Below are 17,245 nucleotides of genomic sequence, written 5' to 3'. Positions count from 1 at the left end.
CCGCTCGCTCGGAGAAAAAAAAATGGCGATCGCTTCGCCGGAAGATCAGAGGAGAGATCCAGGGGGAGGGACTTTGCAGAAACCGCAACAATGGTAACGCACAGAACTTTCCTGCTAGTGTTGCAGACTGGTTGCAGGAGTGTAGCGCTTTCCGGAGGGTGAATCCACTTTTTGGGATTTCCCTGAAAGCGCTACAACGAAGCCCTTTTTGCAGATCGGTTTCAGGAGTGTTGCAGATTGTCAACGAAGTTGTGCATAATGGCAAAACTGTAGCGATTTCAATTAGTAACCATTGTGCTATTTTGGACGAATGCGGAACGGCCCCAAGTGTTCACTATTTCTCAAAGTAGGTAGTAAGTTAGTAAAAAGAAAACCCCTCCTTATACACGCACCATATCTTACCTCTTAAGAAGCTACAAGTTTTTTTTTACTCCCTTATTTACTTAATCTTGATCCTTCCGGACTTCCACCCCCCCCCCCACACACACAAATTGTACTGAAGACTCCCTCCCTCCATCACAGTGTCCTTTCCACTCATCTTTTAAAGGTGTAGATGTTATATGAGGGGGTAGGAACTCTGAGCCTTACTGAAGCACTAAGAAAAAGGTTTTAGAAGTAGAGCTATGGTAGTGGGGGAAGCAACAAGCTACCCTTTTCCTGAATATAATTCTTTTTTTAAGGCTTATTAAAATATATGCAGAAATAAAATGAATTTTAAAACTTTGTTACTATGGTTCCATTTGCATCACAACTCAACTCTTTGACAGAATTCATCTACCCATGTGGAGTTCTGATCTTGCTACCTTTCGTAGCACTAAGATTGATAAAAGCCAATGAGGAAATATATAAGTTTTAGAATGGATGCAAGACATCGCGATTTCAGCTGCATATTACAACAGCCTTTCTAGCAGGTCAATGAAAAATTTTTATTCTACCTACCTGTACTTTTTAGCAAGGTCATCCCTTTCTGACTTCTGTTTGGCAAGCACCTCATTCAGAACACTCTGCATCTGAGACAAGTCTTGAATGTACAGATCTGTTCAAGGCAGTGTAAAAACCAGTACTCTAATATGGTATCTCACATAGATAAATTTTTGTACAATACTATGTTGGGATATCAAAAACTATGTTGGGATATTAAAACAGTGTGACCAGAAAAAACACATCAATATTGTACACTCTAATTTCCCCCCTAGTAAATAGCAGTCTACAAGTTGCTTTACTGCTCTTTCTAGCAATACTTTATATCACCAATATTAAAAACCCTTACTATCAATTTCATAGGTTAAGCATGAATGAATTGCACACAAGGAGTAGTGAAAAGGGATGTTCTTCTTTGCAAGTACTTCTGCTGTTTCCCATACAGGGACCAGGTTGTGTGGTTTCCTCATTTTTGCTGCAGCTTCTGAAACTTTGCAGCAGCAACTTTTCCATAGGGCAGATTTCCCTACCATGTTCCCTGCCCAAGTCCTCCAGCAGTGCTGACTCCCCCCCCCCAGAGGGAGCTTTTTTAGGTTTAAAAAAAAAGTCAATTGAATGTGATGGTAACATTATAGCAATCTGTGTATCAGATTACTGATTTCGTATTTATCATTTTAAAAATTAAGTCTTTCCCCACTTTTGTTACAGATATATGCCTTTCCCATTACTATAAGAAAGGGTTTAGATACTCACTTTGTGTTTAAAATGAAAACTGGGAATTCAGATAACTTGATACGCAGTTTGTTATATAACAATATAGCAATATTCCATTGCTGATTTTAAAAAGCCCACTAGAAGCAGAGTTGGTGGGTGCCCAGGACTGAATTGCTATAGGATATAATTAAAGTTGCTTGAAAATGTACCTCTCAAAAATGAATTAGAACTAAGCATTATAATAATAACAAAGTAAGCAGCTTTGAAGCACATAACTATCCTGTTACCCTGTGCAAATCAAACCGTGACCCAATTCCACAAGCAACTATGCTGATGCTGAAATATTAGCTCATGAGACCAGGTGAATGGATCATATTGTTGAAACAATGTTCAGCTCATCCTCAGCTCTGGAATGTAAGAGCAGTTTCAGCTACTGCAACTGCAATCATATAATTATGAAGGGCACAGAAGAACTAAATGAAGAAGCCTTTACACCACTCTGCAAGAGGAATGTAGAGGACAGCAGTGGTCTGTCAAGTGACCTGATGGACTATTTCATATATATCTACTTCCTGATTTATATATATCAACTTCCTGATTTCCTCCCACTAAAAATAATGAAAAAGATGCAACTTTGTGTCAGTGATTTGGTAAGTAGGGGTACTAGAATGCCTGACAGTTTGGGTGTTTTCAACAGCCATCATTTTTGCTACTGGCCCTACACCCTGTGGTGAAATTATTATTTACTCATGTATACATGGAATGCCTTTATACTGAGTCAAGTCACTGGTCTTTCAAAGTCAGCATTATCTACTGTGACTGGCAATATCTCTCCAAGGTCTTAGTGAATTCTCACACAACACCCACTACCTGATCTTTCTAAAAGCCAGCTTGGTGTAGTGGTTAGGAGCGCGGACTTCTAATCCGGCAAGCTGGGTTTGATTCCATGCTCCCCCACATGCAACCAGCTGGGTGACCTTGGGCTCACCACAGCACTGATAAAGCTGTCCTGACTGAGCAGTAATATCAGGGCTATCTCAGCCTCACCTCCCTCACGGGATGTCTGTTGTGGGGAGAGGAAAGGGAAGCTGCTTTGAGACTCCTTCAGGTAGAGAAAAGCAGAATATAAAAAAACAACTCTTCTTCTTCCAACTGGAGATGCCAGGAATTGAATCTGAAGCCAGCTGTATGCATAACAGACACAATGCCAATGAGTCATTGTTTTTATTTTTTGAGTGTTCTCTGGCTGTGGAAAGGAAAGCCATATGACTTAGCAGAAGAGACAAGCATACTTCAAGACTCACCTGAACAAAACAAGCATAAACGCTGAAAATTGTCCGGTCCCTTGACTTAAGAGGTCTTACACACAGTATGTTCAACCCAACTTGAATTTTGTTGGGAAGAGTTTTTTCCCCAACGACTTCATAGAATTGTAGAACTGTGGTGTCCTCCCAGGGCCTTTTCGCACAGGGATCTTTGTTGCAAATTGTTTGCGGAATGAAAAATCGCCATTTAAAATAGTGGAATTCGTCGTTATGCATACCTGCCTTTGTAGTGGAATCAGTTGCGTTTTTTAGCGTTTCCCACAGGCTTCCGGTCTCGGCAGAAATCGCTAGAAAGGAAGCGCTATTGCCAAGCTCGTCCCGCCCCTGGCCGTCAAGCAGCCAATGGGCAGCAGTTAGCATGCTCCCAAACAGCCCCTTTCCCTTTAAGAAAGGTTTAAAAAAAAAAAAAACGACCCATAGCAACGAATCTAGGTAGATTCGTTGCTACGGAGAGACCCATCCAGCTGCCTAATGTGAGCTGTCGTTTGATTGTATGATCGTTTGCACGCTGCCTCGAGTGATAAAAAAAAAATCCCCCCCCCTCTCACGGTCCCGATTTTCGGCTGAATTTATTTGTAAAAAATAAAGGGACTTTATTTCAGCAAACGGGCTTTTCAGTGGTTTGTGCTTAGTGACTAAAGGTGAAGGACTGAAGCCAGGGAAGCCTCTAAACAGAAAGAGGCTCGCCGGTGCGTTTATCCCCGCTCGCTCGGAGAAAAAAAAATGGCGATCGCTTCGCCGGAAGTTTGGAGGAGAGAGCCAGGGGGAGGGACTTTGAAGAACCAGCAACAATGGTAACGCACAGGTCTTTAGCGCTACTGTTGCAGATTGGTTGCAGGAGTGTATCGCTATCCGGAGGGTGAATCCACTTTTCTGGATTCCCCTGAAAGCGCCACAACGAAGCGCTTTTTGCTGATTGGTTTCAGGATTGTTGCAGATTGTCTACGACGTCGTGGGTTATGGCAAATTAGTAGCGTTTCCAAATAGCAACCATTCTGCTACTTTGAAGCCGTGCGAAATGGCCCCCAGATTTCCCCAAGCTTTTCTACATTCTTTCCAAAACCTGCTTTACTCTGCTATGTTTGGAAAGATGGCAACAAAATGGGAAGCTACCACAAGGACAGAAGTCTGAGTCTTTCTCAGTGTCACCTACACTGGTATCATTTTCCCTGCCCTAACCTATCCCCCACCAGCTGTAATTTCCCCCCTCATACTCAAGGGCTTTTTTAAAATCAAGTATTGCTAGATCACTATAGCATTACCACATGGTAACATTCTACTACAAAAATGCATTAGATCAGAACTTTCATGTAAAAAAATAAAAGAAGGCAAAATGTGGTTACAGACAAAATGTGGGGGAATACATTATGTGGAAGTCTCATTGCTACTACACTGAACTGAGCTGCAATAGCAAGAGGAAAACTACAGTAAATCACCCCTGTGCACAAAACCCCATAAAACAGCCCCAGAAATGTCAAAATTTAACAACAACCTATTCTTAGGGAAAAACACATACAAGTATTTAAAAAAGAAGTAGCAGCCTAGAGTAGATTTTTACCACTTACTGCACAGAACACAGAAGGGGCTAATTTTTATATAGATAATAATATCAGTCAGGATTGACTTTTGCATGGTTTATACTAGCGATCCCCAACCTGTGGGCCGTGGACCACATGTGGTCCATCGACTAATTGGAGGTGGGCGCGAAGGACGCCTTCTCCCCTCCCGGCCCATTACTTCATCCCCCCCCCCCGGCCCTTTACAACACACTTTGGGTGTCCTTGTCTCTCATCACTCGCAGATGGGACTATCTCATTGCAGAGAAACAAGCTCAGGGTTCCCATTGATTTGTCATTGTCATGAGTTAAAATTTCCATGAAAATAAAATGTTCCTTATGTTCATTGTTGTGGCGTGTCTGTATCTTATTTTGAAGGGATGTTTAAACATTACCATAGCGATCAGAGAGCGTTAGGGCAGTGGTTGAGAGTAGAGGAGTAAACTACCCCCCCCCCACCGGGCCTCAGTAAAATTGTGAAGCGTTGAGTGGTCCCCGGTGATAAAAAGGTTGGGGACCACTGGTCTATACCATGGATGAGACAACAGTGCAATCCTAAACAGAGTTATATTTTAAGACCAACAAGGGTATAACTCTGTTTAGGATTGCAGTCCCAAACTGGTAACTTTAAAGATTTTTCAGCCACTATCTTAATTACCATGAAAAAGGGAGATATTTTAGGCCAAAGGAAAGTTTTCATTTATATTTTGTTTTCATCTGATTTTATTTTTACTCAGTAGTTGTTAGATATCCTTTCCAAACAACATATTTTTCCTTTTTGTAATCCATGGTTTTAATTACAACATAATATTTTTCTTCTTCATTAAATTGTCTCTTATTGTGGTAAGTGTGCTGTATATAAAAAGTCTAAACTTCAGACCAAGAAATACGGCAAGGATGGCTCGTGGAATAGGGTTCTCCTCCTTGCAATTCTGCCCTCTATTGTTGTCTAAGCAAAACTGGAGTTCCACTCACATTTATTTATTTATTTAGATTTATATACTGCCCTCCCCGAAGGCTCAGGGCGGTTTACATTGAACTAATAACAATACATGAGATATTAATTCCATGATTCTATTATTCTAACTTGGAATCAAACCCTTCTATTGGCTGTGTTTTCTTGAAGCAGAAATCAAATATAGCCATCCATCATATCAAAGAATCACCTACATAACCAACTTTTTACTGAGCAATTATGAATCATACTTACCTGCATCTTTTTGGTTTCTTAATTCAAAGAGTAAAAGTTTATTCTGCTTCTCTTCTATATCCTGCAATATTTCACTGATAGATTCATGCTGTCAAAAAAATGAACTTTTTATTAAAGGACAGAAGTCAAATTGAAGATGAACTGAGAACAAAGAACCTATCAGATATATGACCAGAAGTAGAAAATATTATCTACTGCACTTGAACTGAAAATTTACCCTCAGTCTTCTAAATAGAAAGAAAATATAAATTGTACTTCAAGACTCTGTTTGATCTTACTTATATTTAAATCTAATCAATTCATTAATAACAGACTGACAACTTATGATGCGTTGAATAAGATTTCTTTATTCAGATAGATCATAAATACAAGTAATCCAACATATAAATAAATTGTATAAGATTGTTAACATTTAGAGCAGTCTTTCCCAATCAGGGTTACTAGTAATCCAAGGGTTTCTCTAGAGCCAAAATTGTATAAGAACGACTCATAGTCTACCTGATTGGCTGCCACCCGTCCCACAAACGGCCAATCAGGTAGGCTGTCTCGCCTCTGCCTGCCTTCCCCTCCAACTTCTCCCATCCAGAAGGTAAGCTGACTGGAGATCAGGGGCTGGGAGGAATGAAAAGCTTAAGGAGCGGCTCACCGTCACCAGGATGGGGGTAGCCAGGAAGGGCCTGAAAATGGTACACGCTGCCCCTGTTGGGGTAGCTGTTTGTCCTGTGCATGCCAGCGGCACCTTGGTCAGGTTGGGGCAGCGTGCAGCATTTGCAAAGCCTCTGACAGTCGCCGGCCCTCTGAGTGTGCATGTAGGCTCCACCTCGTACAGGGCAGCGTGCAGCGTTTGACGGGCCTCCGAGGGCTGCTGTGCCTACAGCTGTGTACACCGGTGCCATCTCAGTCAGGGCAATGTGCAGCATGTGTACAGCCTCCGAGGGCTGCCAGGCCTCCAAGTGTGCATGCCAGTGCTACCTTGGTCGGGGCAGCATGCAGCATTTGCTGGCCCTCCAAGGGGCGTCAAGCTCCCAACTGGCCACACTGGTGCTGCCTCAGTGTTTGCAGGGCCTCTGATGGCTGCTGGCCTTTGGAGAGGCCTCTGAACGCTGCTGCTACTAGACCCATTGTATTCCTCGATATATAATAAATATATATAAATTCTAAGGATGACACACAAAGCTATAAATATAGGAGGGGTGAATTAATCTTTCCCTTCATCTATCTATAATCTTTCACAACAGAGTAATTGTCTGCAAGCCTCTGCTAGAAACAGGCATGAATACACTGTTCACTCAGACGAGCAGACTACAATCTTTTTGTATCTTATCAACCCTATTAATATATTCTTCATTTATAATTTATTTGTGCAGGCAGAAATATGCACACAATTTACTACCAGTTTATTAACAAAAATGTAGAGATAAAATATAATACAAACATATGCTGCTGCTGTCAGTATTAGTTTATCCAGATACGGGATCTGAGCCAAAGAACCATGAGTAGAAATATAATAATAACTAGTCCTGGACTGCAAGCACTTGCACAAATACTAACAGAACCGTTTACTCAGTCTCACAGCACATCAGTTTTATAGTTTCATTCTTCCATTGGCACAAAAGTTTGTGTAAGTATGGAAGAATATCATTGGGTTTTGTTTCAGTCTTTTAAAAAAATGTTCCATCATTTGGTGTAGAACAGTTCTTTAAAGAGCAGAAGTTACTTGCTGAATGCAGAAGAGCACCTTTGCACCCATGGTTCAGTAGTAGTATTTAGGCAATACTTGACACTAAGGCACTGCAAACAAAAATTGTCCAACTATTTGTACTCACTGTCCTACTTTCTTGTCTAGCTGTACTGAAGCATGCAGACAGGTTATCCTTTCCATAGCAATCATAACAATGACGGGTTTTTCTAGACTGAGAAGGGCGTAACTCTCTTCCACCTAAGCCAAAGAAATTATATTTAGAATTTTAAAATGAGTAGTATTGCATTACCAATATAATATTGCTTATGTGAACATTTGATAAAACCTAAAGCAATGATAAAACTGTAAAGGAAAATGTATTCTAATTATACACTGATATTGTCAGACACTGCCAGCCTTGGACTGAAAGGCCTAAGGATCAGACACCGACTCCCTATGCCACTAGGCTGCTGATCAGAGACATGAATTACGGACCGCTGCAGTTGGTCCATTCAGACCACAACCTATAATCTTCCTGGTCTATGAATCCAAGTACCACCAGGGAGCCAATCCAATGTCCCTGGCTCAGCCCAGGAATCTGAGCAAAGGATCAAGATACCCCTTTAACTTAAACCATTGAAATAGTACTCAAGGCTTTTAAATGTTCAGAAAAATAACCAAAAAAATTATTCAACGTAGAGGGAAAAGGTAAGGTGAAATCAGGGGTCATATTTCTGAGGTCAATCAGTATAGACACAGACTATAATTTATATGTTTATATGTTGACTTGAAACTTTAAAATGAAAGGCTTTTGTTTCAGTGTTTCCAAAACATTCTAGTATTTTGAATGCATTTGGCTCTTTTGGTTTCCAGAAGGCAGGGATACTGGTATCCAAACTCCTTCACTAAACACATCAGTAGTCTTCTTGAGTTTTACTGTCTCTTCAAGATTTTTAAAGGAAATTTCAAAACATATCAAGACCAGAGATCTCTCCACTCTTCAGAGTTATCTCCATTTTAACTGGGTAGGGAAATTCTTCTCTCACTAGAAGACTTTCCCCTTTTTGACCCATTATGCACGGGGGTTTTAGCGTGCATTCGGGGTGGAATGGCGGCAACTAAAATCACCAATAACACACGGAGTCGGCTGCAACTGGCCGCAGATTCGGTGCACGCCGCCGAAAAAGCCGCGTTAGCGGAATGCGGAAGAAAGCGCAGCTTCCCGGGCGACCAGGGCGCAACCGGAGGAGGCGGTGAATTGACCGCGTGCATAATCGGGGAGGCTGGAGGGTCGGAGGCGGCGCGACCACTCAAGCGGCTGTCGGAACAAACAGCGGCGCAGGCTGGGGGGAACCCAAGGGAACACGGATGGAAAGGCAGCTGGAGAGCTCACAGTGGAGGGGGGCGAGGGGATCGCCGTGGCTAAGGACGGCAGAGAGGCCAGCCACCCACCTCCCACCCATTCCCAAACACACACCCCAATCACAAATGAGAATGGAGACAAGATCTCTAAGAAAATACAAAAACTTTATAAAACAGTGTGAATGAACACAGTACACATATACAATACAATACAAAGCTTACAGTAGGGGAAACAATATAAAGGGAAAACCTATGGGGCAGAGGAACCGGGGAAGCAAAGAAGGGGAGAGGCGAACTGGGAGTGAACTAAGGGGAAGGGGAAACATGCTCCCTCCACCTCCGACAAACCCGGCAGGGCTGCGCCTGCGCAGGCTGCTTCCGCCCTTCCTGGCCTCCACCTCCGATGCTCGCCAACACAGTGGCGCGCTCGCCTCCCTTCCCCTTGGCTTCGAATCGATGCCTTGACACCTGCCGCTCCGGGTTTTGCCGCCGTCACACCCCGTCCCATGCATAACCGGTTTGCTTCGTGTCTTCCCCTTCCGCGTTTTCCTTGTGACCCGAAATCGCCGTTTCGGCGGCCATGCATAATGGGCCTTTCTGGCCTTAATGGAAGTCTTCACCTTCTCCTGCAACTTTCACAGTACTCCATCTGTGTTAAACTGCCCTCAGGCAGAAACCCTTCTCTGTCAGGCTACACTCAGACTGATTACTACTAGCCTCTTCTAAGTCTGGACTGGAATATATATATTCCAGTTTTCCTTGCCATTGAATGCAATCTTCTAACAACCAAGCACATGTAAAATTCATTGAAATCCATGTGACAATATGTGGTTAACTCCAAAAGTGATGGAATCAGTGGGTTGGATCTAACCAGTTTTTCTGTTGGAGAAAAAAGTGATCCCCTCTGACCACTTAAAAAGGATCATGGAACATGTATGTACAAAAGCCACATGGGCTGAAGTAAGAAAGGAGAAAAAAATTAGCAAGATTGAGACTTGGATCCAGACTTGACATTTTCATGGGTAGAAGATTTTTTCTGCACAAAAAAGCCATTTTATGGCCTACACTTCCTGTGGCAACCTAAAACGACCCCTGAAATCCTATTGAAGAGAATCCCCAGAAACAAGGTTGGAGACTGCATTTTAGGTTGCTATGGGAGAGGCAGACAAGAAAACTGCAGTCTGTGAGCAGAAATCCTTGTGCCTTCAAAAACATTAGTTTGGTTACAGCCTTCTTTATGAAACTGGCTGGATCCAATCCAATCCCAACATCACCAAATAAACAAATATTGCAACAGTTCTTGGTAAATGGATTTATTAAATTGCAGCTAATATGAAGCGGGCAACATACCAGCAACATCATTCATCTTAGAAGACTTTTTGGTTTCAGTAGCTTCATAAGACTTAAGAAGTTCTTTCATTTTATCACAGATGGCTTTATCCATGGCATTTTCCCCATAGTTATCTGTCTCATTAGGGTTTGCTCCATGATCCAGTAAAAACTGCACTGCCTGCAACACATTTCTTAATGACTAAATGTAAAATGCTTTAGCATTACATTACATGACTATCTTTTTGTGACATTATATCACTTATAATATTCCAGACTGAATACCTCAGTCTATCCAGGGAGAAATCACCTCTCCTGGGCCTCTGGTATCAGAATACAAAACAACATTTCTAGGCTATGTTCCAAAATGACAGCATTTGTATGACACTTACAGTAATTATCCATTATTGCAAAAATATGTGAGGGGTCTTTTTTAATCAGAGTATGACACTGATTAACTAACCCTAACTAAAAGAAGCCCTAGTTCATCACTAATTACCTCAAAGTAGTTGCCTGAAACAGCATCATGAATTGGCAATACACCATCCAGACCCTTGCTGTTCACCTCAGCACCTGCTTTTAGCAGTTCTGAGATGATCTCAACAAATCCACCATTGGAAGCTTCATGAATTGCCATCCAGCCTGATAAAATCAAAGTCAGACATTTATTTATTTAAAACTCTGCCACCTTTCTTCTTGGACACAAAGAAGCAGCCAAGTTACAAAGACATGAATAATAACTAATAAACCATTTACAATACAGAAACATTAAAATATACTTGTTGTTGTTGTTATGTGCGAAGTCGTGTCCGACCCATCGCGACCCCATGGACAATGATCCTCCAGGCCTTCCTGTCCTCTACCATTCCCCGGAGTCCATTTAAGTTTGCACCTACTGCTTCAGTGACTCCATCCAGCCACCTCATTCTCTGTCGTCCCCTTCTTCTTTTGCCCTCGATTGCTCCCAGCATTAGGCTCTTCTCCAGGGAATCCTTCCTTCTCATGAGGTGGCCAAAGTATTTGAGTTTCATCTTCAGGATCTGGCCTTCTAAAGAGCATTCAGGGTTGATCTCCTCCAGGACTGACCGGTTTGTTCGCCTTGCAGTCCAAGGGATTCGCAAGAGTCTTCTCCAGCACCAGAGTTCAAAAGCCTCAATTCTTTGACGCTCGGCCTTCCTTATGGTCCAACTTTCGCAGCCATACATTGCAACTGGGAAGACCATAGCCTTGACTAAACGCACTTTTGTTGGCAGGGTGATGTCTCTGCTTTTTAGGATGCTGTCTAGATTTGCCATAGCTTTCCTCCCCAGGAGCAAGCGTCTTTTAATTTCTTTGCTGCAGTCCCCATCTGAAGTGATATTAGAGCCCAGGAAAATAAAATCTGTCACTATCTCCATTTCTTCCCCATCTATTTGCCAGGAATTGAGAGGGCCGGATGCCATGATCTTTGTTTTCTTGATGTTGAGTTTAAAATATACTAGTTATCCATTTTAAAACATTGAGATTAAAAACACATAAAAATAAAAAAAAACCCAGGACCAATAAACGCACAGCCAAATGTACTGGAAAAATTTACCCGCCATCAAATACCTTCTGGAAAAAGACTGCCTTACATACGTTCCTAACACAAAAAGGGATGGTACCCTACACTGGCAGAACATTTCAAAGGACTGGGCCTATCACATAAAAGGCCTGTGCTCTCACTGTAGACATTCCTAAAGGAAGACATCTTAAGGAGGAGTCTATCTGAACAGTATAACTGGCATACAGATGATATCCAAGCAGCTGACCTGCATGTCTCTAAGCTTAGTACATGAACTCACATGTACATGGGTTGTGAATGTGAGATGTATAATCCTTTATTTCACACATAAATGTGTGAAAATATGTATATATTTTAAAGTCATATAATAAATTCACTGGCCTAGCTCCAAAGAACTCCCTAACTACTTCTATGTGTGCAAGGGACCTTTGACCATGCATTTCTAAATCAACTGTCCCAATGTCATACAGCTAATGTCTTCCGAAAGGCCCATTATGCATGGCCGCCGAAACGGTGATTTCGGGTCACATGGAAAATGCAGAGGGGGAAGACACACTGGTTATGCACGGGATGGGGCACGACGGCGGCAAAACCCAGAGTAACCGATTATGTACGCGGCGATCCCGGCGCCGCCTCTGGTAGCGCCCCGGTCACCCGGAAGCTGCGTTTTCTTCCGCGTTTCGCTAACGCGGCTTTTTCGGCGGTATACACCGAAGCTGCGGCCGGTTGCAGCCGGCACCGTGCGTTATCGGTCATTTTAGTCGCCGCCATTCCACCCCGAATGTGCGTTATTCCCCCCGTGCATAATAGGTCAAAGAGATGAGTTTCAAAAGTACCGTAATTGTCATGAGGCATATTCAAAGTTCACACTTCACAGTTTCAAGGCCTCTGGTACACCTGGAGCATATACATATAGGGTTTCATTACATATTATTTCCTAAATATATTTATCTAACAAATATAACCATCCTTAACACTATTTCGCTCTCTTATATTTGGGAAACAGCCTCCTGGGAGGAGACTGTCCGGGGCCCTGTCCATTCAGGTCCACCCTGATTGGCCCTTCTCCTCCAGCTCCCTCCCTCCCTCCTTGCCTGCTAGAAGCCTTGTGGCTGTGGCCTCCATTGTCGCCCATGAGGAGAGAGGCAGCGACAGGGCTTTGTGGCCTGCAGGTAGGCTCCTGCTGGGAGGGAGCGGGGGGGGGGAGTTTGGAGCCTCCCTGAGGGTCTTTCAACAGTAGTACTGTTGGTAGTACTGGTTGGTAGCAGTATAACACAGTACTTTAAAATTGTGAGCAAGAAATATCAAACCTGCATTATCTTTTTGGTTTACGCGTGCTCCAGATGCTATTAAAGACTTCACTAAATTTAAATTTCCTTTTTTGGCTGCCAAATGCAAGCATGTTTCTCCTTTAGCATTGCTTTTGTTTATTCTTGCTGCTTTAGTAGACAATTGCTGACTGGAAGAAGTGATCTCCTTTTCCTTAGATTGCAAGCAGTCTAAAGTCAAACACATTTTTACACATCAGCAACTATGTGAAATAGTTAATTGAACAAATTCTAGATTCCACTCATGCCTGTATGACTGGTCTGACCTAGGAACAGCTTACTTTGTTCAGGATACATTGTATCCGAAAAACTTTCAGTGCACACAAAACTGTATACTTTGAATAAAACTTTGTTGGTCTTAGATACCAATGTACTCAAACTTTGTTCTGTTCAGGATTATGCTCCTTCGGTCTTAAATTGTTATTGCTATCCTGAAACATCACAAAAGCATTTTTTCACTACATGTCTATTATGCTACCACTGCCCTAAAGATGACACCTTGAGTCATGAGGAAAATCAGAATATAGTTTAATAAATAAAATATATAAATACACATATTATAAAACTAAGTTACTGTTAGTGAAGTCATAAACAGTTACACATTTCTAACCTCACTGACTTCAAAGGACTTAGAAGGGTGTAACTCTATTAAGGATTACACTGTAAATAAGGCATCTCTAAATTTCTTTTCTTTACTATATGTTCTTTCTTTAGGTTCACTTATTTAGTTTCACTATATTACCCTACATTTTATGTTAATAATATCAATTACATTATTTTGCACCTCAAATATTAAAATATTACTTTCTATTTTTCTTCTATTTCAGCTTGGATATTTTTCATCATTTTAAAAATCAATATTGCGAAGACAGAAATTCTAATTATTATTTTTTCTTTTTTCTTTACAATGGCTTGAAATGCCACTGGCTGAAACATGCTTTTAGATACACAGGCTGGCATGCTGGAAGGACAGTCCAGAAATCTAATAAATAAATTAAATTAAATTAAGTACATTTGGGCAATTTTCATTCAAATTAGTTTTCACTGATATTCGAGGTGGTTTCTGATTCATCTAACTACAGTGGTACATCTATCATATTATTTGAACTTTATTTTCCATTTGTCTCACAGTAACATCTTCTATCTTTTTCCTTTCCAGTGATCACAGTTTCTGGTGCTTTACCTATTTGCTTATTTTTTTTTTAAAGATGTAGACTTACTGTTTTATTTTTACTGTTTACATATTTCTTCAACAGAGACTCTTGTATTAGGTGTGTTCAATAAAATCTACTTTATAAATAGCAATATCTCATATAAAATTATATATTATATTGCCTTATGCCAGTACAATGGAATCTTCCAAATCCATCAAAATAAATACATTTCTGGTGAGGGACAGCAAATATAACCTGGCAGTTCTTCCTGTTTCATATTCTTTTAGGTAAAAAAAAACAAACTCGGGTAACAAATTTCAATATACTTTTACTGATATTTCTAAGGAACTAGAACAGCACAATGTAACACTAGAACAAAGTAAGGAAAATAGGAATCTAATATGCAAAAGAATTACAGAACATTAAAAGGGATGTTCTTTTTAACAGTAAAGACAAAGTACTCAGAAAGAGAAACAGGAAGTATAGTATTCAAACCTAGAGGAAATCATTGGTATGCATGAGATGCACATTTGAGTGGTGGCTTGATGTTACAATGTTTACCTTATCATAAAAAGGAGAAAAGCAAAATTACTAGAACGTAAGCTTTAACATACTATATTCTGAAAAACATTGTTTTAGTAGCGGACTGCAAGAATTTATGTCTCATATACAAGAAGTGTCACAGAACTGCATAACAGAGATTCCTGCTTTATTGATCTAAATGCAAATGTACACATGTGCTTGTCACTTTTAGCTGAGCAGAATCCATGAGACTGACATAAAGATTCTTTGATATGTATAGAGAAAAACAGGAAAATAAAGAAATTATTTTTTGTAATTAACTGATAAAATTGTTTTTTCCCTACCTGATGTTGAACTTCTCGCAGACTTAGCTATGTAATTTTCCAGTAGTTTCTTCATCTGTTTATCAGTCGCTTCCTCTAAGGCACACTTCCCTTTCTCATGCTTGAATAATGGATCAGCCCCATACCAAAGCAGCAATTCTGCCACCTGGAGGTAAAGATGATTCTGACATTTTAGACAGCTTCACAGAGATGTGAATTCCCCCCTTATCATCTGTCCTACACCTCTGACAGCAAATAAATGCCAAAACATGTCCATTAGACTGCAATTTTCTAATTATGAAAACTGCATATTTTCCAATTTCCTTCAAGTAATGAACAATCTTGTTTAATTTGAGAGAAGTTGATTGTTGAATTATTTGTTAATATTCTAGCATTTTCAGGGGGCAGTGGCATTCCCTCACTGATCAGCCCTTCTTGACCAATGTGTTAAATTTTATACCTTTGTTAGTTTTATGTCTTTGTATGTACTTTATCTCTGGTTTTAATTGCTGTAATGATGTGTGATAGTATATATTATATATGTCAGAAAGGCAGATATAAATCTTGTATGATCTCTTACCTCAAGCATTCATTATGTAAATCCAGTGTAGTAAAGAGCAGAGTAACATAAGAGTAACTGAAAGTTAATGATTCTTGTTCAAAACCCAGCATCCTGTTTGAGCCATTACAGGCTGGGAAGACAAGTGATTAATCATTTCCAAGCATCTACTATTTTGAGCATCACAATAGGAGAAGTCTGATATTTGTGGGACTGTATCTCTGTTTATGTAAGCATTTGATAGAGACTAATTAGGAAACAGGGATTTGCTATGAGAATACATTTCTAGATCCCCTGTTGTTCTTACTACATAGTAATCTGAGGATTGCTACTAGAATTGCTATACTGAGGATACATTATAACCATATGGAATCCCTTGTGCTGAAATAAGAGACTGAAGAAAGTATGTCTAGCGTGCTAGGTGTAAATAATATGACAAAACTAATTTGTAAGCACCAGGGCTCATCAGGAAATGCCTGTCCACAATGTGGTCTTCCTCCTTTAGAGGGGACATGTGAGGTGGCACTGATATACAGAAACTCAGGGTGTGGAGCAAGACAGTAGAGAGAACAGTAACAGTGCCTGTTAGGCCTATCTCAGAAGGAAAGAGACAGAACCAAATCTGGACATCCCTTGAAAGACAAATGTACATCTAAGAGAAAAAACAGTTTTGCTATATGAAACATATAGAAACACAGAAAGTGAGGCTGCGGCTGTAGCCGAAGAGAGGTGATGTCCAAGCAAAATATAGTAAGGATTAACAAAATCACAGTAAATCTAAGTCATATTTTCCCAGGAAGATCAGCCATTATCCATCAGATGCATAGGAAGACAATATAGTAGCCTCATGTGGGCTTGGGTACATTGTAAAAACAGCCAAACTATGATCCCAAAGAAGGGAGATATGGGTACTACTGTGAGTTGCCATTTGTGACTGCAGGGGATCTGACCACAGGAACTACAAGTTGTTAATGAAATAAGCTACTCAAAGCAAGGATTTGACTATAGATATTGTAGGTTAGTGCCTGATCAAAGGTGTAAATATGGTGTAAATATGGATCCTCCTGGATCACAATTTCTTTCTGTCTTAAGTAGTATCAAGTAATTCAGTTAATGAAGCAAGGCAACCTCCCCTGGAAGAGAGATGAGAGGCAAAAAGGATCTTAGCCCCTGAATTATCAAAGGTATCAATAAGAGGATGTTTGAGTACTAAAGACTGTCTAGTAGCAGTCACCAAGAAAGGGATCAGGAATACAGAACTCCAAAAACGCATGTGTACAATCCTAATACAACATGATAAATGAGGCAGAAAAAGAAGACAGAGTTGCTTACTTGTAACTGTTGTTCATTGACATCTTGTGTGCAGACACACATTGGGACTGCACACGCGCAGGCCTGCCACTTGGAACTTTCTTAGCTAAAAAACTCCAAAGAGGGCACTCGCACACAGGACAATAAACCAGGAATTAAGAGACAAGGACTCAATGACGGACACTAAGGAGACCATTCTGAACTTAGAAATATGTAAACATTTACTAAGATTATGCAAATCAAGTATAGGGCATACACCCCGATCCTTCTTATAGAAAAAAAATCTAAAGAAGAAGTCCCTAGATTCAAGACCATTAGAGAGAGGTTCCACTGCTCCTTTGGCCAACAGTTCTGTAAGTTGCACAGTCAATTCAGGGAAGTGGTTATCTGGAGCAGAAGCCCTTTTG

General features: G+C 40.8%; 1 protein-coding gene across 5 annotated transcripts in view; it reads right to left on the bottom strand.

The window, feature by feature from the left end:
- The window catches only part of ANKRD31 (ankyrin repeat domain 31), a 51,240-nt gene that overhangs the window by 7,187 nt on the left and 26,808 nt on the right, over window positions 1-17,245 (bottom strand). For 3 of the 5 annotated variants that reach the window (XM_077347395.1, XM_077347397.1, XM_077347396.1), the window contains exons 12-18: window positions 14,990-15,134; window positions 12,952-13,140; window positions 10,598-10,740; window positions 10,120-10,279; window positions 7,553-7,665; window positions 5,727-5,814; window positions 940-1,036 (exon numbers count right to left, since the gene is read on the bottom strand). In XM_077347395.1, the coding sequence (XP_077203510.1) occupies window positions 940-1,036; window positions 5,727-5,814; window positions 7,553-7,665; window positions 10,120-10,279; window positions 10,598-10,740; window positions 12,952-13,140; window positions 14,990-15,134 (935 nt within the window). The remainder of the gene's footprint in view (window positions 1-939; window positions 1,037-5,726; window positions 5,815-7,552; window positions 7,666-10,119; window positions 10,280-10,597; window positions 10,741-12,951; window positions 13,141-14,989; window positions 15,135-17,245) is intronic. The other 2 variants (XM_077347399.1, XM_077347400.1) reach the window with 2 other exon arrangements.

Source organism: Paroedura picta, chromosome 7 (genome assembly GCF_049243985.1).
Source record: "Paroedura picta isolate Pp20150507F chromosome 7, Ppicta_v3.0, whole genome shotgun sequence".
Lineage (NCBI taxonomy): Eukaryota > Metazoa > Chordata > Lepidosauria > Squamata > Gekkonidae > Paroedura > Paroedura picta.
The sequence above is the reverse complement of the archived record's forward strand: the minus strand, read 5'-3'. Positions and strand labels throughout refer to the sequence as shown.